This window comes from Salvelinus fontinalis, chromosome 1 (assembly GCF_029448725.1).
Source record: "Salvelinus fontinalis isolate EN_2023a chromosome 1, ASM2944872v1, whole genome shotgun sequence".
Taxonomy (NCBI): Eukaryota; Metazoa; Chordata; class Actinopteri; order Salmoniformes; family Salmonidae; genus Salvelinus; species Salvelinus fontinalis.
In genome coordinates, this window is record NC_074665.1 from 19,073,247 (window position 1) to 19,099,019 (window position 25,773).

Genomic DNA, 25,773 nt, shown 5'->3' on the forward strand with positions numbered 1-25,773 from the left:
GGATTTGCGCCCCCCTACGTCATTGGAATCTCAAAATGGCTCCTGCTCAAATTCGCTGTCCAAGTGGGGGCGGATGCCGGTTTTTCTAACAGAAATTACACACGACCATACGACTGACATTCTCTCTTTTCCTGCCGCTATCTCTCGAAATAGAAACCGTATTTTGATTGCGTCATCATCGTGTAATTAGGGATACGCGGAGATCATTATAGGCATAGCCTACAGTGAACAACCGGGACCGAGCAATTGTAGCTGATGCAGCCACTACAGCGTTTTGGTTGTGGAGCGGTGGTGTGGGGAATGTGAATGACATGGAAAAGGCAGAGAATGGCATTTTTCCACCGGCTTTGTCTGTGAACGAAAAGTTGACCAGCAGCACATCTCTCAACCAGCCACTGTCTGACTATACCGCCGACGCCGCAGGTCTTCTCTCTAAACATGTCAACAGGGATGAGACGTGTTGAACTGACAGCGGACGCAGCCGGTGAAGCAGGAGAGGATATTTCCCGTTCCACAGTAGCGTGTGTACGTGTCGGGACTACGATAATGCTCGATTTAGTTACTGACAGCCCATCTGGTGGCACTGTAAGCAATTGTGTCATTCCTGAGCCAGGTAGCGACTCTGCTACAAACGGGTTTACTGGGTCAATAATGGTTGCCTCCAAGGCAGGGAGCTGCTCTGCTATCACTGCAGTGAATCGAGAGGAAATGGACAGAAGTGCTCTCTGGGGGACATCGCTGGCTCAGAAGAACAATGATTGCTCTGCAGAAAGACTAGATGCCTGTGTGACAGCAGCTGAGCCACTGCAGTCATTGGCACACTCCTGGAATGGACAGCTTGAACAGAGGTGCACAGCAGCCTCCCGGACTGGTCCGGAGGGGTTCTCGATTGGAGACACCGTTTGTGTTATACAGAGTCCTCTTCGCAGTGATGCTGTTATTAGACCACATATTAACCGAAGTACGACCTCTGACAAAGAGGACGAAATGGCAAACGGTGGATTATTGATAGGATACAACAGTGCCAAGTTACACACAGAGACAGCTGTAACAGTTCTTTCTGATGGAGCTGCAACCTGTATCTCTAACCCACAATGTGAAAAGCTCTCCTTGTCTGCAGTGAGTGCAAGGGAGGGCCATCACGAATCCTGCAATATCAGAGAGAAACCTGACGGAGCTGGGGCCCAGCCTAGAAAACAAGCTAACGTGGCAGGAGAGCTATCTGATGGTGCTACTTCCAGTCTCATCTCTCAGGGTTTACCATCAATCCCAGCACCAACGAAAGACCCCTGCAGTGTCAAACCAGACACCAGGCAGGGAGCAGAACCATCAACATCTGGTCTCTCAGGAGGTGATCCATCCTCCAGACTCCATCCTCAGTCCCACAAGACCATCAGTCTGAACTATGACCCGTCCAGCATTCTCAGCCCAGGGGACGAGGATGAGGATGGGGAGACCTTTGTGGAGCTGGGGGCCCAAGGCTACAGTGACCTCAGGTTCATGGACGTCAGTCTGAGCTCCAGGAACACCTATGAGTCCAGCAGACGTCAGTCCGCCCCAGGACATATAGGACTGAGTGTGGACTCCTCTGAACTGGCCTTACAGTCAAAAAGACCCGGCATCGCTGAGTATTTTGGCAGGTAAATTAGTTGTTTTCTTCGTGGTCTGAGGTCATTTGCAGGGTGCCGAGAGGATTTTTTACAAGGACAAGAGCGGTACAAACTTTTTCAGTCTGCTTACCTCTCTTCACGTCATGTTTGCATTTATACTGTGTATAGCCGCATTATTGCTGCAATATACACCCGTTACAACAGCAGTCACTTCCGTTAACCATGCTTTCCTACCAGAGATGTGTCCTGATATTGTAACAGCACACCAGACAGAATGAACAAAGCCAGAACTAGAACTAGGTCTCAGTCAACATTTAGCGCAGGCAGAGGCCCACCTGGTGGAAATGGAGCCAGCTGCAGTGAATGCTGTTATATTAATGTTCCCACAAGGACATCCCCTAGGTGTTTACAATTTACATTAAAGGGATACTTCTGGATTTTGCAATGAAGCCCTTTATCTACTTCCCAAGAGTCAGATGAACCAGTGGATACCATTTGTATGTCTCTGCGTGCAGTTTGAAAAACCTACAGTAGGTTAGCTCTCCAGGAACAGGGTTGGAGAGCCCTGCTTTAAGGTGTAAACAATTTAGAAACAGTTAATTATTACTTCATAGATCGTTTATAAATATGTAATAAATACTTAGAACTTGATTGGTATATATAATAATTAACAGTCTATAAACTACATATAACTCCTTTATAAACACTTTTGAGTACACCTTGATGTAAAGTGTTAACCCCTAGGTTTATAATCCCACATAGGATCAGGTGAAATTGATTCAAGTGATGAAATACGAGTGCCAGAAATTCACTCACTCAGCTGAACGGACCATATCAGTATGACTTATTAGTATGAATTATTGGCACCCTTGAGAAAGATGAGCAAAACATACTGTATATAATAAATAATGAAAATACTGGGCTATATTATCTGCAAAAAATAACTATTCCAGGTGACTACCTCATGAAGCTGGTTGAGAGTGTACAAAACTGTTATCAAGGCCAAGTGTGGCTACTTTGAAGAATCTAAAATATATTTTGATTTGTTTAACACTTTTTTTGGTTACTACATCAATCAATTTTATTTTATATAGCCCTTCGTACATCAGATAATATCTCGAAGTGCTGTACAGAAACCCAGCCTAAAACCCCAAACAGCTAGAATGCAGGTGTAGAAGCACTACATGATTCCATATGTGTTATTTCATAGTTTTGATGTCTTCACTATTATTCTACAATGTAGGAAATAGTACAAATAAAGAAAACCCCTTGAATGAGTAGGTGTGTCCAAACTTTTGACTGGTACTGTATATATGTATTATTAAATACTACTACAATTGCTCAGAGAAAGAGATTTTGTTTAACAAATAGTATATTTTTTTTTAAATAAAAAGATAGGGGTCAAAATTATTGGCACCCCTGTTTTCTATTCTCTTCAATACCTCCCTTTGCAAGGATAACTTCACTGAGTCTTTTTCTTGATTGGTATATATAATAATGAACATTCTATAAACTACATATAACTCCTTTATAAACACTCTAAAATGTTTTAAGACGGCAGTCCATAAGTGCAGATGAAGGACCAAAGATCTGAAAAGATTCTGTATGGAGAAATGGCCTAAGTTCCCTCCCAATGTGTTTCTTCAATCTCATAAAACATTTTAGAAAAATACTGTTATCCTCGCAAGGTGATCTATTGAAAATAGGGTTGGCAATAATTTTGATCCCAATCTTTTTTTTTTAATTATTTGTTATTGTTAAACAAAATCCATTTCCCTGAGCATATACAATATAGCTCAGTATTTATATTATTTGTTTGATACAGTCTTTTTTGCTTCTCTTTATCAAGGGTGCCAATAATTTTGGACCTGACTGTATGTCAGATCTAGGAAATGATTCAGAGACTCAGAGAAACCTTAATTTCACTGTTTTCTCAGTATGTCTACTCATCAAAACTGTCTCGCTGACCGGAGGAATACAATTAAAGTGTGTCATCATTAATAATTACCCACACATTCTCCTGGCTTTTCTGTCTGTTCAGGGGTTTATTTTCCAAGAAGCATATAGAGCCGAAGAGTCTGTCCCAGAATGTACCTGGGTGGAAGCTGTTTGGAAAGGTTGCTGCCAGAGAGAGCCCTCCCAAGGACTCCAGGACCATACAGCAGGTTGGTACCCCGGTCCTGTATTCTTCAAGCATGTCAGATTAGGGGGGTGATCTAGGATCAGTTTTGTCTTTTAAATGATAATAACTAGGATTTCATTGGCATGGAGGACCTGGGTCCGTATACATCAAGAATCGCATCGTTGGAGTGCTGATCTAGAGCTTTTAAACCCACCCCTCAGCTACTCTCAGTCCATTCCGCCTATATCCGTATATTGCCTTGTTATGATTTCCATGTGCCATATATATTTCAACTGTGCAGTGATGTTTCACATAGATTCTGAACCTGTCTAATCGCATAGTATCTACAGATTGTAAGTTCAAGATCAATATTTTACTAAAAGTATTGTTATATTGTTGATTGATTGACTGTGGTTTTTCAAATCTCCCAACACTGCTATTTGTAGTGTTTATTTTAGATAAATGTTGTGATTTTTCAGCTATTCCTGAACCTGTGACCAGAAACAAGCTACATAGAGGCTATACCAAATAAGTGATCAAATGATTCTGTCTCTTCGTAGCAAAATCTGCAGAGCTGAGCTGGTTTTATATACATAACGTTCTGTTTGAATTTCGTATAATCATTTAAATGGAGAAACTCTTTTAAGTTTTTGAATCAAGCGTTGTGCTCTGAGAAGCTTTTTGAATGCATGCTCTGATGTCACAGTGCTCCTAAGTCTACAGTAGTTATTCACTAACCTATTAACTGCCCGTCTAACTTCCCGTACAGTATTGTGTATGGGAGAGAATGCTATCTGACCCTCCCTGGAGTGAAGCCAGCAAGTCTAGTTGAATGCAATGAGCTCAATGTTTAGCCCAGATAATTTCCCCTACGTGCTAGTCAGGACTTAATCCCTATTCATCTTGGTTATGTCAGCCTTACATACCTACAGTAACCTCACTTTGTTAACGTAGCTTAAAGCTTTAAAGAAAGTCCAGAACTACCGTTATTTAATTTAAATCAAGTCATTTACACCCCTTCTGTTCAACTCCTTCACCAATGATACATGGCCTTTGTTTTATTGTATCACATGAATCATTAGTTTAATCGCAGCCTTGTGCAATATGTAATGCCACAGCATAACAATCACTCCCTAGGCCCTATTCTCACAATAACTAACCTGTACCAGTCTGACCAGGTAGCAAACTGATAGCAACTCACAGCTCAAGTCAATTCTTTATACCTGTCCTTCTGTGTGTCCTGTAATAGAGCATCTTGTAATGATGACATCAGAGCTTATAGATAAGTGTGGCAAAGGCTGTAGTCAGTCTGTACCTTGCCTACTCCTTCCCAACACTTGACAAGAGTGAGTAGGGTGTGGTAGGAGTAAGGTTCAGGTCCTCTATGTTGGAGGCTGGCAGGCCACTACAGCTGTTGAGGGTGTATGCTCCAGCTGGCTCTGTGCCTGGCTGGGCAACTAAGGAGCTGATCTTACTCAAGGTGGATGCCTCTTGCCTGCTGTGTTGAGCCTCGGCTGGGCTTGAATTATGCCCCTAGCTCTGTTCTTCCTCTCCCTCTCTCTCCCTCACTCCCTGTCTCCCGCTCTACCTCCCCCACTCTACCCTGCAGGTACTGATCTGTCTACACACTCGTCGGAGGCAATAATACATGTTTTCATGCCTGAATGGAAACAGACACTAAAGCCAATTACATTTGTCCCTTCACTGGATTAGTAGTGCACTTACCTCTATTACTCTACAACTGCCGACGGGGATGAGAGAATGTATATGCCTCACTACTGAGATTATGACTAGACAAGAGTGATCTCATCTAGAGTGCGCTACGTGGGTTAGAGCAGGGATTTACACTCTTAGAAAATTGTTCCAAAACGGTACTTTGGCTGTCCCCGTAGACTAACTCTTTTTGGTTTCACGTAGAATTATTTTGCATTTCATGTAGAACCCTCGATTGAAAGGGTTCTACCTGGAACCAAAAAGGTTTCTTCAAAGGGTTCTCCTATGGGGACAGCCGAAGAACCATTATAGGTTCTAGATAGCACGTTTTTTTTCTAAGAGTGTAGATGTTTTTTACATTTTGAAATTTTAATTTTACCTTAATTTAACTAGGCAAGTCAGTTAAGAACAAATTCTTATTTTCAATGACGGCCTAGGAACAGTGGGTTAACTGCCTTGTTCAGGGGCAGAACAACAGATTTTTACCTTGTCAGCTCGGGGATTCGATCTTGCAACCTTTCGGTTACTAGTCCAACGCTCTAACCACAACATGCCGCCCCAGGGTGTAGATGTCAGAGGGTTCATCTGTAATGTGTTACACAAATGTGCCGTACAGGAACTCAGATGATGGGAAGTTTATTCATGCAGTTATCCTACGTGCAAGGGGAGGGAGGGACTGAGTTGGATCTCCAACAGAGGCCTTTTTTTAATAAAGTTGACTATCTTCTTAACCCTATCCGAAGGGCAAAGATGCTTATGTGGATTGGAAGTGTACTGAAGTAGTTGAAATAATTGTTTAGTTTGAAAGACAGTTTGGAGTTGTTTTTGGAGGGATTGAGCTAATTAACTCTTGAGTGCAAACTCTGTTTTTCTTTCATCAGGAGAGTATTCCAGGTGGTCTCACGTCTGTGTCTGCACCCAATCTCTTAAGCGAAGGGGTATGGACTTTCTCAAGTTTCCCTTTCAGTCATCTTCTCAATCTCCTATCTGCATGGGGCTGCCAAGCAACCATTTCCATTGAACATCCAACTCATGCCCATGCCAACCCGTAGCACTTTGAAAGGGGGAGGGAAATAAATGCATGTTAGAAAATAAAATAAAAATCGCAGGTTCTTCAAAAATACCAAGGTCTCTGAGACTCTTGCCATAGCTCCAGCAGCTTAGTCTGTGGCTCAAAATGTATGAATCCAAAGTATGACTATATTTTTGTTCCAGTTGTCCTAACATACAGTACATGTGACCACATGTTTCTCTAGTGCAATAGATCTATTCCATATCGATTGTATTCCTTTTATTCCTTATCTGGGAATGTAAGGATTTTTGGTTTACTGGTGTATTTGACTTGAGGATTATGAATACACAGGTGATTACGTGATTGTATATACACTTTGACATTACAAGTGGTGCCAGAGCTCTATCTGCTTCTCTGCTATACCATTTGTGAATAGAAATGCATGGGTGTTGGTTATACACAGTTCATCTCTGACTCTTCTTAGTACTATGGGACAGCAGCAATACATTTGGAGAAAGAGCTGTGACTATTTCTCAATTTTTACTATTAGGGGGGGCTGTTCTTCTTCACTGGTGTTGGTAAATCTCACTCACCTTAGATGGCACTCCCCTCCCCCGTCCCTACTAGCCGTTTCCTCTGATAGCACCGATGTCATTTATTTATTTTATTTAACCTATATTTAACTAGGCAAGTCAGTTAAGAACAAATTCTTATTTACAATCACGGCCTACCCCGGCCAAACCCTCCCCTAACCCGGACAACGCTGGGCCAATTGTGTGCCGCTCTATGTGACTCCCGATCACGGCCGACTGTGAAACAGCCCGGGATCTAACCCGGGTCTGCAGTGACGCCTCTAGCACTGCGATGCAGTTCCTTAAACCGGTGCGCCACTCGGGTCCCCCGACCTGCTCCAATAAATGCCTTGAAGGAGCCACAGCCACAACACAAGACAATGTAGCCATTGACATCCATACAGAAGCAGTTTCATGCATCGTGAAAGGCCAAAGGTGAGACTTTTTATTGTGTAGTGGAGGTGAGGGATGTATGTCTAAGATACTCAATGTATCAACTCGCACGAAACAAACCCATAGGATATCAGTGGCGTCATGTAGAGCGACTGAACATAAAGGCATTCATTCAACAGGCTCTGATGCATTAGGCATGGCTAGGTATTTATTGAACCCTCTAAAAATAACTCTCCAGTCATCAACAACCATCATACTCCTCAGTCCCCCATTTGTTTTTTTTCTCTCTCTCTCTTTCCCTCTGTCTCTCTGTCACTCCCCCTCTCTCTCTCCTCTCTCTGTGTCTCTGTCTCTCTCTTTCTCTGTCGCTCTCTCTCTCTGTCTCTCTCTCTCTCTGTCTGCCTGTATGGGCTTTGTGATCTCCGTCATCCTGTCAGCTGATCCTGTCGCCCCTCGTGGCTAACCCCACTCTATCTTTCCTTCCTTTCAAATGTAAACCCATAAGTCTAGTTGGGCTAGTTGAAATGCATATACTGGGGCTGTGTTTTTCCAGTTTCTATGGAGATTTAGGTTTTTGATGTATCTGCAGGAGTACGAGGCCAGGGCGGGCAAGGTTGGATCTGGGGGAACGTCTCCTACTCAGCCTCAACATGGCCGGAGGAAGAACCTGGACTTTGAACCACTGTCCACCACAGCTCTTATACTGGAGGACAGGCCTTCGTAAGTCCCCACTATCTCTCCTTTTTATTTCTCTTTCTTTGTCAGTTCCTCTTTTCTTATTTTTTAGTTTATTCTGCCCCCCGGTTCATACAAGGGGAAAGGCCTAACCTCCCAGACCTGCAGCCATATTACTTACACACATTCCATTGTTTTCAACTAGGCTCAGGCCAGGGTGTGGTGTCTATGAAGAACACAGTAAGAAACGCAGCGTCCAGAGACGAGCAGTGTTGTATTTCTCCTCAGCTGCTCTCTCTGATCCAAGACCTCCGGCCCTCATTAAGAATAGATACAGTATATGAAATATGAGCATGTCGCCTGAACCATGACAAACACACTGTATGCAAGGCAAAGTCTCTCTCATTTGTAGGTCTTACTTTCTCGTAAGTCCTCAATGTGTTCAACTAACCATTTTGTGTCCTCAGTTGCTGTGATATGCACGGATTACGGTGAAACCGGCTGATACTGTGTCCCGTCTCCTCTTGTCTCTCTGCAGGAACCTTCCTGCCAAGCCTGTGGAGGAGGCCCAGCGTCACCGTCAGGAGTATGACGAGATGGTGGCCGAGGCCAAGAAGAGAGGTACTGGTACTTGTACTTGTACAGTTACTGGTACTGTTGCTGGTACTGCTACTGTTACTGCACTGTCTGTCTCCTCAGAGCTGTGTAATGGTGGTCAGTAGCATCTGGCCTGTCGACTGAACAGATCTCCAGATGGCACTTAGCTCAGTCTGTCTGTTGTAGCTGTTGCAAATACTTTTGTAACTTTACATGTACTTTAACAATTGTAAAGCTTTATGCAAAGTATTATAAAGCATTTATAAGCATCTGTTAACATTTATAAGCATATGTTAACATTTATAAGCATCTGTTAACATGTATAAGCATCTGTTAACATTTATAAGCATGTATAATGGCTTATTAATTGAAGTTATTGTAAAGGGTAACCAAAGGAGTTGTGTCCCCATCCCCACAGAGTTAAAGGAGGCCCAGAGGAAGAGGAAAGAGATGAAGGAGAGGTTTAAGCAGGAGGACAGCATCGCCAACGCCATGGTGGTCTGGAACCACGACATCCTGCCCAACTGGGACAACATGTGAGCCACTTCCTGCTAAACAACTCTCCACTGGCACGGAGCAGCTATGTACACTGTCCAGGCAGTCAGGCAGTCCGTCTGTCAGTACAATGTTCAGTCAGTTACTCAGTCAGTCAGTTATTCTGCCAGTCAGCTTGCCAGACAGTCAGTCAGTCACTGAACCAGTCAGTCAGTCAGTCAGTGAGCCAGTCAGTCAGTCAGTGAACCAGTCAGTCAGTGAACCAGTCAGTCAGTGAGTCAGTCAGTCAGTGAACCAGTCAGTACATAAATCAGTCAGTGAACCAGTCAGTCAGTGAGCCAGTCATTCAGTGAACCAGTCAGTCAGTGAGCCAGTCAGTGAACCAGTCATTCAGTTATTCAGACAGACAGTCAGTCACTGAACCAGTCAGTCAGTCAGTGATCCAGTCGGTCAGTGAACCAGTCTGTAAATCAGTCAGTCTGTAAATCAGTCAGTCAGTGAACCAGTCAGTCAGAACCAGTCAGTACATAAATCAGTCAGTGAACCAGTCAGTCAGTGAGCCAGTCACTCAGTGAGCCAGTCAGTGGACCATCCATTCAGTAAATCAGTCAGTCAGTGAGCCAGTCAGTCAGTCAGTGAATCAGTCAGTGAGCCAGTCAGTCAGTCAGTGAACCAGTCAGTCGGTGAGTCAGTCAGAGAACCAGTCAGTACATAAATCAGTCAGTGAACCAGTCATTCATTGAGCCAGTCACTCAGTGAACCAGTCAGTCAATCAGTGAACCATTCATTCAGTAAATCAGTCAGTCAGTGAGCCAGTCAGTCAGTGAATCAGTCAGTGAGCCAGTCAGTAAATCAGTCAGTCAGTGAGCCAGTCAGTCAGTGAACCAGTCAGTCAGTGAACCAGTCAGTAAATGAACCAGTCAGTCAGTGAACCAGTCAGTAAATGAACAAGTCAGTCAGTGAACCAGTCAGTCAGTGAGTCTGTCTATAAATCAGACATTCAGTGAACCAGTCAGTCTGTTAGTCAGTCAGTCAGTCAGTCAGTGAACCAGTCAGTAAATAAATCAGTCAGTCAGTGAGCCAGCCAGTCAGTCAGTGAGCCAGTCAGTCAGTCAGTGAGCCAGCCAGTCAGTCAGTGAGCCAGCCAGTTAGTCAGTCAGTCAGTCAGTGAGCCAGTCAGTCAGTCAGTGAGCCAGTCAGTCAGTCAGTGAGCCAGCCAGTCAGTCAGTGAGCCAGTCAGTCAGTCAGTGAGCCAGTCAGTCAGTGAGCGAGTCAGTCAGTGAGCGAGTCAGTCAGTAAATCAGTCAGTCATGCAGTGAACCAGCCAGGCATGTAGTGAGCCAGTCAGTGAGTCAATGAGCCAATCAGTGAGTCAATGAGCCAGTCAGTGAGTCAGTGAGCCAGTCAGTCATGCAATGAGCCAGTCAGTCAGTGGGCATAGGTCAGGGCTACGTTGTTCAGTAGGCCCATGCCAGTCTGTTTGTGTCCCCCTGTAGGCGTAACACTCGGCGGGTGAGAGAGCTCTGGTGGCAGGGCTTGCCCCCCAACGTCAGAGGAAAGGTCTGGAGCCTAGCCATCGGCAACGAGCTCAACATCACCCCAGGTATGTATGGTGTTTCAATAGTCATAACTCATAGAACTCCCATCATAATTGTGTATTCCCATTGGCATGCCAAAATATGATTTGCTTTCAGAAGAAGATATACAAAGTGAAGGATGTCATGTACATAAACTCAACAGAAAAAGAAACGTCCTCTCACTGTCAACTGCGTTTATTTTCAGCAAACTTAACATGTTTAAATATTTGTATGACCATAACAAGATTCAACAGCTGAGACATAAACTGAACAAGTTCCACAGACATGTGACTAACATAAATGGAATAATGTGTCACTGAACAAAGGGGGGGTCAAAATCAAAATTTACAGTCAGTATCTGGTGTGGCCACCAGCTGCATTAAGTACTGCAGTGCATCTCCTCCTCATGGACTGCACCAGATTTGCCAGTGCTTGCTGTGAGATGTTACCCCACTCTTCCACCAAGGCACCTGCAAGTTCCCGGATATTTCTGGGGGGAATGGACCTAGCCCTCACCCTCTGATCCAACAGGTCCCCGACGTGCTCATTGGGATTGAGATCCGGGCTCTTTGCTGGCCATGGCAGAACACTGATGTTCCTGTCTTGCAGGAAATCACACACAGAACGAGCAGTATGGCTGGTGGCATTGTCATGCTGGAGGGTCATGTCAGGATGAGCTTGCAGGAAGGGTACTACATGAGGGAGGAGGATGTCTTCCCTGTAACGCACAGCGTTGAGTTTGCCTGCAATGACAACAAGCTCAGTCCGATGATGCTGTAACACACCGCCCCAGAACATGACGGACCCTCCACCTCCAAATCGATCCCGCTCCAGAGTACAGGACTCAGTGTAACGCTCACTCCTTCGACGATAAACGCGAATCCAACCATCACCCCTGGTGAGACAAAACCGTGACTCGCCAGTGAAGAGCACTTTTTGACAGTCCTGTCTGGTCTAGCGACGGTGGGTTTGTGCCCATAGGCGACGTTGTTACCGGTGATGTCTGGTGAGGACCTGCCTTACAACAGGCCTACAAGCCCTCAGTCAAGCCTCTCTCAGCCTATTGCGGACAGTCTGAGCACTGATGGAGGGATTGTGCGTTCCTGGTGTAACTCGGGTAGTTGTTGTTGCCATTCTGTACCTGTCCTGCAGGTGTGATGTTCGGATGTACCGATCCTGTGCAGGTGTTGTTACACGTGGTCTGCCACGCGAGGACGATCAGCTGTCCGTCCTGTCTCCCTGTAGCGCTGTCTTAGGCGTCTCACAGTGCGGACATTGCAATTTATTGCCCTGGCCACATCTGCAGTCCTCATGCCTCCTTGCAGCATGCCTAAGGCACGTTCACGCAGATGAGCAGGGACCCTGGGCATCTTTCTTTTGGTGTTTTTCAAAGTCAGTCGAAAGGTGTCCTCAGTTTTCATAACTGTGACCTTAATTGCCTACTGTCTGTAAGCTGTTAGTGTCTTAACGACCGTTCCACAGGTGCATGTTCATTAATTGTTTATGGTTCATTGAACAAGTATTGGAAACAGTGTTTAAACCTTTTACAATGAAGATCTGAGAAGTTATTTGGATTTTTACGAATTATCTTTGAAAGACAGGGTCCTGAGAAAGGGACGTTTCTTTTTTTGCTGAGTTTACATTGAAATGTATTAAAATAGCCAAGGTTATAGTTGTAGAAATGTAGTACCATATTGTTTGTTTTCTAACAAAGCAACACGCTCACCTCTTTCAGCTGGAATAGCTTTACGAGCCTGTTGTGTATGTACTGGAAGGAATTGCTGGATGAAAAGGCCTTTGTGGGTTACACAACAAAGTATAATAGATGTCTCAGCTGGAGGACCCACCGCCTGACTCATTGCAAGAGATCTTCTTTCATTTCCCTCTTTTCTTCTCTACAGAGCTGTATGACATATTCCTCTCCAGAGCCAAGGAGAGGTGGAGGAGTTTCAGTGAGATGGGTTCAGAGGCTGACGGTACGTCTGAGATGGGGGGGGGGGGGGGGGGCTGTCACGTGAATTAAGACTGTGAAGACTGTGAATTAAAGCCAGCTCCTCGCATGTTAGACTGAACTCCTCAGACCCTAGACTCATCCATTCTCCTCTCTTCCTCTTTGAGGCAAAGCTATTTCCTCTCATTGCTTCACATCTGTCGGCCATATTGGTGTCCCACATTGCTGCTCAAATCCCCTTCGTTCAGCAATCATTTGCAGGCTTGGAGGAGACTGGAGAACTTTCTGCAAAGGTTTTCTGTTGTTTTTACTCCAGTGTTCTGCGGAGTGTCTGTTTCTGCCATCATGTCAGACTCTCTGGCCTTTGGTGTAGTGCTGAGAGCCAACAGTGACACATTCTCTCCTCTAGCTCGTCAGAAAGACTGTGTTGTTGCCAACAAGAGCCTCAGGAGATGGATCCAACAGGTCTTAATGGAGCTGAACAGAGAGATTTGCAGGATGTCTTCCTCTTGACCTCGTTTTAGGGTTACAAAATATTGGCACGGCATCAGTGTCTCTATGTATCATTGATTACTGAGTTACTCGGTCTATCATGCACAGACAACGATACAGAGAGGTCGAACCAGCAGGAGATCAGTTTATTTTAGTAAACTGAAATGATAAAGTTTCTCCTTTCGTTAATAATCTGTTTGTGTTTCAATGCTAGATGGGGCATCGCTGGCAGACAGAGAGTCCAGTCTGGACCTGATCAAGCTGGACATATCCCGCACATTCCCACCTCTTTTTATTTTCCAGAAGGTACAGTACATCTCTTACCCACTACTGTGTGTGTGTGTGTGTGTGTGTGTGTCTCTCTCTCTCTCATCCTCTGATTGTCTTCCACCACAGGGTGGGCCATATCATGATCTCCTCCACAGCGTGCTGGGAGCCTACACCTGTTACAGACCTGATGTGGGATATGTGAGTAACACTTCAAAACAGCACTCTTAAGTCTTTATTTTATGCTATACAGTACATGCAGTGATTGTGAACTAAAATGGTGGTTCTGTTCTCTCAGGTTCAGGGCATGTCCTTCATAGCTGCAGTGTTAATTCTCAACCTGGAGGAAGCTGACGCCTTCATTGCCTTCGCTAACCTGCTCAACAAGCCTTGTCAGCTGGCCTTCTTCAGAGTGGACCATGATCTAGTGAGTCCTACTTCCACAGTGGCTACAGTAAAAAAAAACTGTCCTCTCTAAAACTAATTTAAAGGAATACTTCACCCAAATTACATATTGGTTTCCTTACCCTGTACACAGTCTATGGACAAGGTATGACAGCAATCCATGCTTTGGTTTAGTTTCCCAGGCATTTCCACATGCTAACGTTTTCTAAATCCCATTCAAATCATGGGACTGATATTAGCATTTTTCCCACATCATGTTCATATCATCTATAAGTGACTTTGTTGAGCTTCACAATACATTTGAGATACTTTTGGATGATTTTGACATGATGCACAATTAGCTCTTTAACAGTACTGAATTAGTGGTCCCTGAATCTGTCTCTGACCTTTTTTTCTTCTCCTCTAGATGCTGAAATACTTTGCTGCGTTCGAGGTGTTCTTTGAAGAGAACCTCCCTAGACTGTTTCACCACTTCCAGATCTCCAACCTCACCCCAGATCTCTATCTCATCGACTGGTGAGTAACTATAGATCTCTATATGACAGCATGCAGCAGTTATCTGTTAGTGTGGCCTTCAAGCTGTTTTCTCACACATTTAAACACCAGCCATGCTGTCAGGTCATTATTCAGTTATCAGAGCACAGCTGCTGTGCCGTTCTGCTAACTGCCATTTTTTGGCCTGTGTGTATCTGTCTGTGTCTGTTTACAGGATCTTCACTCTGTACAGTAAGTCGTTGCCGTTGGACGTGGCATGTAGAGTGTGGGATGTGTTCTGTCGTGACGGCGAGGAGTTTCTGTTCCGGACGGGTCTAGGGATCCTGCGTCTCTACGAGGATGTGCTCCTACAGATGGATTTCATCCATAGCGCCCAGTTTCTGACACGCCTCCCAGAGGATATAGACTCTGATAGGCTGTTCGCCTGCATCGCGGCCATGCCCATGCTCAACGGAAACAGGAAATGGTCCCAGGTCAGTTCCTCTAAACATATGAAGACAGGGAAGTGAGAAATTGGACACGTTTGCACCAAGTGACAATACATACAGTGCATTCGGAAAGTTTTCAAACCCCTCGACTTTTTCCACATTTTGTTCCGTTACAGCCTTACTCTAAAATGTATTAAATCATTTTCCCCCCCTCATCAATCTACACAAAATACCTCATAATGACAAAGCAAAAACAGGTTTTTAGAAAAGTTTTGCAATGTAGAAAAAAATGAAATAATGAAATATCACATTTACATAAGTATTCCGAACCTTTACTCAGTATTTTGTTGAAGCACCTTTGGCAGCGATTACAGCCTCGAGTCTTCTTGGGTATGACGCTATAAGCTTGGCACACCTGTATTTGGGGAGTTTTTCCAATTCTTCTCTGCAGATCATCCCAAGCTCTGTCAGGTTGGATGGGGAGCATCGCTGCACAGCTATTTTCAGGTCTCTCCAGAGATGTTCGATCGGGTTCAAGTCCGGGCTCTGGCTGGGCCACACAAGGACATTCAGAGACTTGTCCCAAAGCCACTCCTCCGTTGTCTTGGCTGTGTGCTTATGGTCGTTGTCCTGTTGGAAGGTGAACCTTCGTCTAAGTCTGAGGTCCTGGGCGCTCTGGAGCAGGTTTTCATCAAGGATCTCTCTGTACTTTGCTCCGTTCATCTTTCCCTCGATGCTGACTAGTCTCCCAGTCCCTGCCGCTGAAAAACATCCCCACAGCATGCTGCCACCACCTTAGCGATGGTGCCAGGTTTCCTCCAGCTGTGCCGTTTGGCATTCAGGCCAAAGAGTTCAATCTTGATTTCATCAGACCAGTGAATCTTGTTTCTCATGGTCTGAGAGTCTTTAGGTACATTTTGTCAAACTCCAAGCGGGCTGCCATGGTCCTTTTACTGAATAGTGGCTTCCGTGTGGCCTGATTGGTGGAGTGCTGCAGAGATGGTTGTCCTTCTGGAAGATTCTCCCATCTCCACAGAGGAACTCTGTATCTCTGTCAGAGTGACCATTGGGTTCTTGGTCACCTCCCTGACCAAGGCCCTTCTCCCCCGATTCTCAGTTTGGCCGGGCAGCCAGCGCTAGGAAGAGTCTGGGTGGTTCCAAACTTATTCCATTTAAGAATGATGGAGGCCACTGTGTTCTTGGGGACCTTCAATGTTTCAGAAATGTTTTGGTACCCTTCCCCAGATCTGTGTCTCGACACAATCCTGTCTCGGAGCTCTACTGACAATTCCTTCGACCTCATGGCTTGGTTTTGCTCTGACATGCACTGTCAACCGTGGGACCTTATATAGATAGGTGTGTGCCTTTCCAAATCATGTCTGATCAATTGAATTTACCACATGTGGACTCCAATCAAATTATAGAAACATCTGAAGGATGATCAATGGAAACAGGATGCACTAGAGCTCAATTTTGAGTCTCATAGCGAAGGGTCTGAATACTTATGTAAATAAGGTATTTCTGTTTTTTATTTGTAATACATTTGCAAAACCTTCTAAAAATCGGTTTTCGCTTTGTCATTATGGAGTGTTGTGTGTAGATTGAGTAACATTTTTTATTTAATCCATTTTAGAATAAGATTGTAACGTAACAAAATGTGGAAAAAGTGAAGGGGTCAGAATACTTTCTGAATGTATAAGAATATTATTATGTGTTTAAGGTGAAGCCATTTCTAGAGTATGTTGTGTGAACTGGGACATGCTCCCAGAATTCCTCACAAATATCCTGTAATTATGTGTGATACTGGTGTGTCTAGGAACGATTTGGGAATGATACGTCACACAGACACTGCAATGTAAAATAATTCAGGTTATAATCAAATCAAACTTTATTTGTCACATGCGCCGAATACAACAAGTGTAGACCTTACCGTGAAATTCTTACTTACAAGCCCTTAACCAACAGTGCAGTTCAAGAAGAGTTAAGAAAATATTTACCAAATAAACTCAAGTAAAAAATAATAAAAGTAACACAATAACAATAACGAGGCTATATACAGGGGGTACCAGTACCGAGGCCAGGTAAGTCGAGGTAATTTGTACATGTAGGTAGGGGTGAAGTGACTATGCATAGATGATAAACAGCGAGTAGCAGCAGTGTACAAAACAAATGGAGGGGGGGGGGGGGGGTCAATGTAAATAGTGGCTATTTGATTAATTGTTCAGCAGTCATATGGAATGGGGGTAGAAGCTGTTAAGGAGCCTTTTAGTCCTTGACCTGGTGCTCCGGTACTGCTTGCCGTGCGGTAGCAGAGAAAACAGTCTATGACTTGGGTGACTGGAGTCTGACAATTTTTTGTGCTTTCCTCTGACCCAGCCTATTATATAGATCCTGGATGGCAGGAAGCTTGGCCCCAGTGATGTACTGGGCCGTACGCACTACCCTCTGTAGTGGCTTACGGTCAGATGCTGAGCAGTTTCCATACCAGACGGTGATGCAACCGGTCAGGATGCTCTCGATGGTGTAGCTGTACAACTTTTTGAGGATCGGGGGACCCATGCCAAATCTTTTCAGTCTCCTCTTCACGACTGTCTTGGTGTGTTTGGACCATGATAGTTCGTTGGTGATGTGGACACCAAGAAACTTGAAACTCTCAACCCGCTCCACTACAGCCCTGTCTAAGTTAATTAATGGGGGCCTGTTCGGCCCGCCTTTATCATAGATTCAAACTTGTTGGGTCCTACAATTCATTTTACTACAGCACCTGCAGAGGTGTATGAATGTCAGGTAAAGAAATGCATAAGAAATAACCCATATAATAGTCTGCCTTTTTGTGGAAATGCAGCACCACCTACAGGTATGTATTGTGTGTGCCTAAAAATAACCATCGTTGCAGTTTGATATTGAGATTTGTTCTCCTTCTTCTTTCTCCTCTCCAGGTGTTTAATGCATTGATAAAGGAGAACAAGGACGTGGACAGGAATTGCAGCCAAGTAGTGAAGAGTTCATGATTCAGCCGTGGAACAATTTTATCATCACATTCCTCTCTTTAATTGGTAAATGGACCTTAAAGAATGACATCATACTTGAAGATGGAGGCCTCAGACACCATTGCCAGGTTGATTGAATTAAGAGTATTTATGGTAGTATACCATGAATATATGATGATATACTGTAGGTAGATGTGATGAATTGGGTCTGTCTAGTCCCATCAGAAAGGTATGGAGTTTCTTAGATTGAGTGAGGCCCTTTGTTACACCTGTGGATTTTATCTCACTAACATTACAATATATATTTTATGAAAGTGCACCTCCAAGCATACATATATTTATATGACTTAATTGACCAAGCCAACTTTACAACATAGAAGGAAAATTATGAAATAATTGACAGAGCCCTTCCGTTTCTTAAGTGTCTGAAGCTTGACATCGAATAGTTTAACTAAACTACCAGTAATAGGTTTTAATTACAGTGAGCAATTGTTTCCGAAAGGAATTGCAATAGAGAAAATGTGTGACATGTGGCACTAGCCCAGGATTGGACTAAATGAGCCTACCGTTACTCCTTAGTTTAAGGACCTTGCATGCTCTGTTTAAAGGGCGAATTGACTCTGAAAGACAAAACTGCCAAATACTCCCATCTAAACGTGAATCGATTCTCAATTGCGGCACGGTTCTAGAAACATAGATCCCTCTACTTTCATATCACATCTAAATAATTTCACAAATGCAAAATACACACTGGTTTTAATACAGTTGTAGTCGACAGTATTTTTCAGCGACAACACGTTTGTGTCGTCTGTCTGCCGTTTACACACAGGTGTTCGGAGACGGATATAGCTAATTAGCACAGATTAGCACACTCTGTCTTCCGTCTGTTTTTCGTAAACAATCGCCGTAACATGGAAATATGTCCGTATGGGAACCCTAACCCTTTACATTTACCTTTTGTTTTCATTCGAAAGGCACTCGCACATATGAGCTATCTTTGTTGCAGGTGCAACAGTTGAATACAATTAGGGGGGAAAGAAACCCGCACACTGCTCCTGCTACTATCACTTCTCTTTATTAAGCTAGCTTTATGAAGGCATTGAGGCCGATACGTAAAACTAGCTTAATAAAGAGCAGTGTGCGGGTTTCTTATTTTTTTTCTCGCGGATGTGAAAGGTTATGCTTCCGAAATCGTACGGTAAGCGACGCGTGTTAATGTTCAGAACGAGCGTCGCGGCTCGTACACCCCCGTACAGAAGACGCCTCCGTCCAATGACTCTTATGTGTAATGTAATATAACTGAGAGTTATGATCAAGGCCTGTTGTGCCACGTGAGGTTTCAGTGTTTTGCTGGATGAATCTTGCTGGATGAATCCACAGTGAAGCTATTATATTGTTGTGAATAAAACAGCAATGGGACACATTTTCAAAGTAACTATTCATGAAACATAATTAACTTTTAAAACTTGGTCTTGTTTGTGATGTTGCTCACATCTATTGTTACTTTACATTTGACCAAACACTTATGTTGAGGTCCAACATATTTTATTATCAATGCTGTAATTCATGGTTCTAGAGTACATGTTTCATATCGTTTCTTATGCTCTCTATTGTATAGTTTTCATACTGAGTACTAAAACAATTGTAAATATATTTTAAATAAATTCAAAAGTACCCCTGTGATACTGTATCAGACCAGAAGTTATGAATTATGTAAATAAATCAAAGAGATGATTATTTCCAAATGGTCAACAGTTTTTCCTGACTGCCACACAACACACCTAAGCACAACAGTTTTCTCAACCAGTAGGTGGCGGTGTTTTCCAATCAATTTGTAGAGATCACAGTTTACTTCAATGGTCTTCACCTACGTCTAGCTAGTAGAAAATAAATACGTGTGACAACGTTTTGCAGTTTATTTTATATTAGTCAACTTTATGCTAGTTACTTTATATCGATTCAAACAGGCCCCCCATCTTTGTAAAATAAGTCCTTTACGATGGCTCCGGTAAGTGCCTCTTGTTATAGATGGATCGCTAGATAACTTTCCAATCTTTACTAGTAGCTAAGCAGATGGATGTGCAGTTTCTCAGCAGTCAATGGCTTTAATTTTCACTGAACATTTTGTCTACTGATGTAATATTACTCACCATTATACTAATAATCCGAAATCGTTGTTAGACATTTTTGTTTTATTTAACTAGACAAGTCAGTTAAGAACAAATTCTTATTTACAATGACGGCCTGGGAACAATGGGTTAACTGCCTTGTTCAGGGGCAGAACGACAGATTTTTACCTTGTCGGCAACGGGGATTAGAACTAGCAACATTTCATCTACTGGCCCAATGCTCTGCCCACTAGGCTATCTGCTGCCATACATTCAGCTACTGTATTTATTATGGATCCCCATTAGCTGCAGGTGCATGGTAACTCTTCATGGGGTCCAGCAAAACCAAAGCAGTTATACAATTTGAAAAACATTACAATATTTTCACAACAGATTTCACAACACACTACTGTAGCGAGTGACTATTCAATCCCAATTCATCACCCAAGTTGTTCTTTTGAAAACAAAGCACTGACGACCTTTTGTCATCAACAGCCAAAGAGCAAAAAAGAGGAAGTCGAGCTTTCGCAGGCCGCTGAAGACGAGCAACGTGAAGCTTGACTACAAGCTGAAGAACCGTCAGTTCAAGAAGGAGAGCACCGACAAGAAACACCGCAAGGAGCAGAAGAAGCTCCTGGCAGCTATTAAAGATGCCGCCTTGAAGTCCCCCCTCTGCCTGGAGCGCTACAAGAAGAGGCCAGGTGAAGAAGAGGCCAGGTGTGTGCAGCATGACAACCCATTCATACAGTAGTACACATCTAGCACTCAAGATGCACTCGGCATCTCTTCCACACTATGGCACTGAAATAATTCCCTAATTTATGTAAAGTTATCATCATCACATTTTGTATGTGTGAGTCCTGTTTGGTGGCGTTAAATACATGTACCTGTCTGGCGTCTGTTCCAGAGGATGAAGAGGAGGAGTTTGTGGAGTACCTGCCAATTGACATGATGGATGAAGATGGCCTGGAGCAGATTAAAGCCATGGCTCAGAAAGCCTCCTTCCTCACCAGAGACCCGTCATTGAGGTAATGACAAACGATGGGGGAAATGACACAGTCCATACTGTATTTAGACTGTTAGGATTTCTTTGTAGTGTTATGGTGTGCTGTACCATCTCTCTATTCATTTCATGTACATCCCAACAACAAGTAGAGCATAGCAAAGTGCACACATGTTGAAATGTATGGCTATAGGTAACTGCCAAAATAAAGGAAACACCAACATAGTGTCTTAACAGGGCGTTGGGCCACCACAAGCCAGAACAGCCTCAATGCACCTTGGCATAGATTCTACAAGTGTCTGGAACTCTATTGGAGGGATGCGACACCTTTCTTCCATGAGAAATTCTATAATTTGCTGTTTTGTTGATGGTGGAGGAAAACGCTGTCTCAGGCGCCGCTCCAGAATCTCCCATAAGTGTTCAATTGAGTTGAGATCTGGTGACTGAGGCCGCCATGGCGTGTGGTTTATATCGTTTTCATGCTCATCAACCACTCGTACCCTGTGGATAGGGACTTTGACATCCTATGAGAACATAGCCATGGTATCCAAAATAATGGCCTGCCCAGCATTTTTATACATGTCCCTAAACATGAGGTTTTTGGATATCCGGATTGTCTAAATATGTTTGAAAGTAAAACATTTTTGGGGGGGAAACTTCAATGGAGAGAGAGACCAACTTGTGCAATAGGTTATCTATCATACCATCTGGTGGTGTCTGTCTTGACTGCATCATATCGTGGTAAAGAAGCTAGTAAACTAGCTAGCTAAAGAGGCAAAGCTATTTTGAGGCATCCTTGTCTACAACAACTCCATTCATACGAAACATCAGCCTGTTGTTGTCTTTTTCTAAGGGGCTCGCTCATAAAAAGTCCCGTTGTTCTTATTAACATTTGAAATGTAATGGTCTATCCTTGTATTCTATGTAGCAATGTCACATAGATATTTTAATTTAAATGGATACTCTCCCAAGTAATCGAATACTAACGTCCGTTCTGATATTCGAATAACCGTGTCCACCTCCAAGCATGATGGGATGTTAATTGCTTAATTAACTCAGGAACTACACCTGTGTGGAAGCACCTGCTTTCAATATACTTTGTATGCCCCATTTATTGGAGAGTTTCCATTACTTTGACAGTTACCATAGCAACGTGTCTGTAACTTATCTTCTCACGTAACCTTACTTGTTTCTACTTGAATACCTACAGTGGTCCAGTGCATGCCAAAAAGCACAAGGGGGAGCAGCAGGGGCCAGAGAGTTATGAGAAGATGCCCAGAAAGATGCAGCTAACAGAAGAGAAGGAGGTCATTCACTTCCTGCCAATCAAAGACAAGATCAGAGGCCTCTTCCCTCAGAGCATGGAGAAACCTGGTAGGATCATGATTCAAATGTGTGTTTCCCTTGTACATCTTCATCTGGAAATGTCAATTTCTACCAAATTCATATTGTACTAACTGTAAGTCGCTCTGGATAAGAGTGTCTGCCCAATGACTCAATTGTAAATATTGTTAAAACGTTTTAGAATTTACAACTCTGTTGATCCAAATTGGTTTTATGGTTTTGTCTCTTTCAGTTGAACCCCAAAAATCTGAGGAGGAAGCAGATGTGGACTGGCTTGGAGCCTATGAACCCCTTGGCTTGAGTCAGCCATCCTCTATGTGTAGAATGTGTTGTTAGACCAACTATTGGTAGCCCAGTCCTGGTCAGTAGAGAAGGTGCTTCTCTCTGATGTTGCTGGGGTGTATTCATTACGTCATTTCTGTTAGAACAGAAATGTTTCACGGCAAACAGAAATGAACGTTTTTATTGGACAAATTCAGAGAGGTCTTGCCCCGTTTTGTTTGCTTCCGTTTTGGTTCTCAAACGCTAGAACGGTTTCCGTTGCAAGGCGTAATGAAATCAGCCCTGATGTGTGTCCACAGAGGATGAGGCTGTGACCGGGCCGGCCCTGACCCCTCAGGAGCAGCTAAAACTCCACACACAGAAGCTGACAGACAGGATGCTACGCATTGCCAGTCTAGGATCAGACATCCTCTCAGAACCCACCATCAACGTAAGGCTGCTCGGGCTACTGTTACTTCCTTGTCCCCATAGCAACATTTAAAGTATTATCTTATGTCACATATACCAATAATCTCATAGCAGATAGAAGGGGACTTGGGAAATGTTTTGTTTGGTTCTCCTTGATGGTTTCTGTATGGAATCACTGTCTGTCTGTGTTCAGATCAAGAAGCTGCAAGAGCTGCGATCGATGTTGATGGAGACCGACCCCTACATGGCCGTCAGAAAGCTGGTCATGGTCTCTCTGATGGAGGTCTTCAAGGACATCGTCCCCTCATACAGGATAAGACCCCTGACAGAGACAGAGAAAGCCTTAAAAGTGAAGAAAGAGACACAGCAGTTGAGGGAGTTTGAGGACGGCTTGGTGAGCCAGTACAAGTTCTACCTGGAGCAGGCAGTCAAAGGTACATGGACACACTCTCACGCCAAACCTACTTTTCTTTTTATCTATTGATATTAATGACTTGTTATGACTGGTTGGTATTAATGACTTGTTATGACTGGTTGGTATTAATGACTTGTTATGACTGGTTGGTATTAATGACTTGTTATGACTGGTTGATATTGATGACTTGTTATGACTGGTTGATATTGATGACTTGTTGATATTAATGACTTGTTGTGACTGGTTGATATTAATGGCTTGTTATGACTGGTTGATATTGATGACTGGTTGATATTAATGACTTGTTGTAACTGGTTGATATTAATGGCTTGTTATGACTGGTTGATATTGATGACTGGTTGATATTAATGACTTGTTGTAACTGGTTGATATTAATGGCTTGTTATGACTGGTTGATATTGATGACTGGTTGATATTAATGACTTGTTGTGACTGGTTGATATTAATGACTTGTTGTGACTGGTTGATATTAATGACTTGTTGTGACTGGTTGATATTAATGACTTGTTGTGACTGGTTGATATTAATGACTTATTGTGACTGGTTGATATTAATGACGTATTGTGACTGGTTGATATTAATGACATATTGTGACTGGTTGATATTAATGACATATTGTGACTGGCTGATATTAATGACTTGTTGTGACTGGTTGATATTAATGACTTGTTGTGACTTATTGTTGTGCTTGTTATGACTGGTTGATATTAATGACTGGCTGCTGTTGGTTGTAACGATTTGCTGTGGGAACGCCCTGCCCTGTAGACTGGAAGCAGAAGAAGAGAAAGCGCAGCGAGGCGCTGTCTCTGCAGTCCTTTAAGGGCCTGGCTGAGGTGGCCATCCGCTGCATCTGTGAGCTGCTGGTGGCCCTGCCACACTTCAACTTCCACAACAACATCATCATCATGGTAGTGCCTTTGATGAACGACCCCATCAAGAGGGTGAGTCTGGAGTAAGGGTTGGATGGGTCCCCAGAACCCCATATTAGGACATTCAAAAATCTTGTTGCATGACATTCACTATAACATTATACAGTGTGGTTATGCAGAGACATGGAGGTAGCTATATGGAGTTGTAGCTTTAGTTAACCCTTTACACTTGTGGAAATTTGACTACATTGATAGGGCTAAATTGGACTATATCAGGGTTCCCCACCTGGCCCACGGGTGGTGTAAGTTGGCCCCCCATGTTTTCTGAGCAAAAATTAAGAAAATGTTTTTTGTTGAAATTTTGTTTGGCATAAAAGACTGTAAAACACAAGGAAATCAGCTCCAAGTGATTTACATTTTGGAAATCTGTTCCCAAGTATTCTCACGCATAATAGAGAGACGTGATCGTATAATAATAATTGATGATAATTGATTGGATTTATATAGCACTTTTCTACCAACTGAGGTAGGGGGAAACTCACCTCATCCCCCATCAATGAGCTGCACCCAACTCAGTCATGCACAGCGGCCTTTTTTGTGCCAGAACTCTCACCACACATCAGCTATCAGGTGGAGAGGTGGGGAGTGATATCTTCCAATTAGGAATGAGGTGGGTGATTAGGCGGCCATGATGGAATGTGGCCAGGTTGGGAATTTAGCCATGACACCGGGGTGAAAACCCCTACTCTTACAATAAGCGCCATGGAATTTTGAATGAGCACAGAGAGTCAGGACACCCATTTTAACGTCCCATCTGAAAGACGGCACCCTACGCAAGACAATGTACCTAAATGTAATCAAGGTTTGAAATGATTGTTTTACTCAAATATTATATCTGTTCAGGCTTCTTGAATCATTATGTTTTTGTCACGTTAACGGTCTGTTATAACTCTCAGTCTGGGTCAGGTGGGCATGATTTGAAAGCTTGTATTGCCAACATGACTAGCTAAGTTATAAAATACCTTTCTGACAGTGCTATGCTTTCACAAGGCAATTCAGAGAAACAGATGGTAATTGTGGTGCACATAGAAAGAAGTCATGAGTGCATTCAGGTTGGTGTGCCCAGGTGCGTTTTCTTCACACTAAACAAACATATAGGCTCCTTCTGTCCAGGACCACCTAGGGTATGACGCCATGTCATCTTATAATTGTCCATCAAACAGTGATCATGGACGTTAATATTGTATATGACATGAGGTTTATGATATGGAAATGTGACGTGCACATTTGGACTCACGGGTGTTTAGGTTGCTTGTATGACATCAAAGAGGTCTTTATTATAATCCTCAACGTCTTATCGCTCAAAATACAGAGTCATCTTATTTTAAAGCATTAACTCATTGAGACAACAAAAAAAATTGCAAAGGTTTCACAATTCCCAGGACGGATGGGGGAAACTTCCTGTCACGTGCGGTGCTCAAGTTCAGAACAGCTGTCAATCAAAATCCGTACAGAGCTGTGGCGTCATG

At 43.4% G+C, this 25,773-nt stretch overlaps 2 protein-coding genes across 7 annotated transcripts in view; both read left to right on the forward strand.

Annotated features, from left to right (window-relative positions):
* Positions 1–20,468, forward strand: LOC129831265 (TBC1 domain family member 12-like). Of its 6 annotated transcripts, none has more exons than XM_055894621.1 (15): positions 1–1,640; positions 3,652–3,775; positions 6,327–6,383; positions 8,012–8,142; positions 8,636–8,718; positions 9,113–9,230; positions 10,686–10,792; positions 12,668–12,742; positions 13,424–13,515; positions 13,606–13,677; positions 13,775–13,903; positions 14,288–14,397; positions 14,591–14,849; positions 17,744–17,860; positions 20,398–20,468. In XM_055894621.1, the coding sequence occupies exons 1-14, from the start codon at positions 439–441 to the stop codon at positions 17,813–17,815; spliced, it is 2,631 nt and encodes an 876-aa protein (XP_055750596.1). In that variant the 5' UTR covers positions 1–438; the 3' UTR covers positions 17,816–17,860; positions 20,398–20,468. The 6 variants fall into 6 exon arrangements, with proteins under 6 accessions (XP_055750596.1, XP_055750869.1, XP_055750758.1 ...); XM_055894894.1 differs by lacking the exon at positions 20,398–20,468 and having other exon boundaries at positions 1–459; positions 491–1,640; positions 17,744–19,539; XM_055894783.1 differs by lacking the exon at positions 20,398–20,468 and having other exon boundaries at positions 2–1,640; positions 17,181–19,539.
* The window catches only part of LOC129857258 (nucleolar complex protein 3 homolog), an 8,930-nt gene continuing 2,950 nt past the window's right edge, over positions 19,794–25,773 (forward strand). The window contains exons 1-8 of the mRNA XM_055925739.1: positions 19,794–19,802; positions 20,384–20,603; positions 20,810–20,930; positions 22,116–22,279; positions 22,482–22,550; positions 22,831–22,961; positions 23,133–23,373; positions 24,141–24,316. Coding sequence (XP_055781714.1) covers positions 19,794–19,802; positions 20,384–20,603; positions 20,810–20,930; positions 22,116–22,279; positions 22,482–22,550; positions 22,831–22,961; positions 23,133–23,373; positions 24,141–24,316 — 1,131 coding nt within the window. The remainder of the gene's footprint in view (positions 19,803–20,383; positions 20,604–20,809; positions 20,931–22,115; positions 22,280–22,481; positions 22,551–22,830; positions 22,962–23,132; positions 23,374–24,140; positions 24,317–25,773) is intronic.

Excerpts from the sequence above, each read along its gene's own strand:
- LOC129831265 (XM_055894894.1), top strand. The coding sequence starts at position 312 with ATGGAAAAGGCAGAGAATGGCATTTTTCCACCGGCTTTGTCTGTGAAC. Across the intron at positions 8,143-8,635 it reads ATACTGGAGGACAGGCCTTC|GAACCTTCCTGCCAAGCCTG; the intron begins GTAAGTCCCCAC and ends GTCTCTCTGCAG. Across the intron at positions 12,743-13,423 it reads GATGGGTTCAGAGGCTGACG|ATGGGGCATCGCTGGCAGAC; the intron begins GTACGTCTGAGA and ends TTTCAATGCTAG.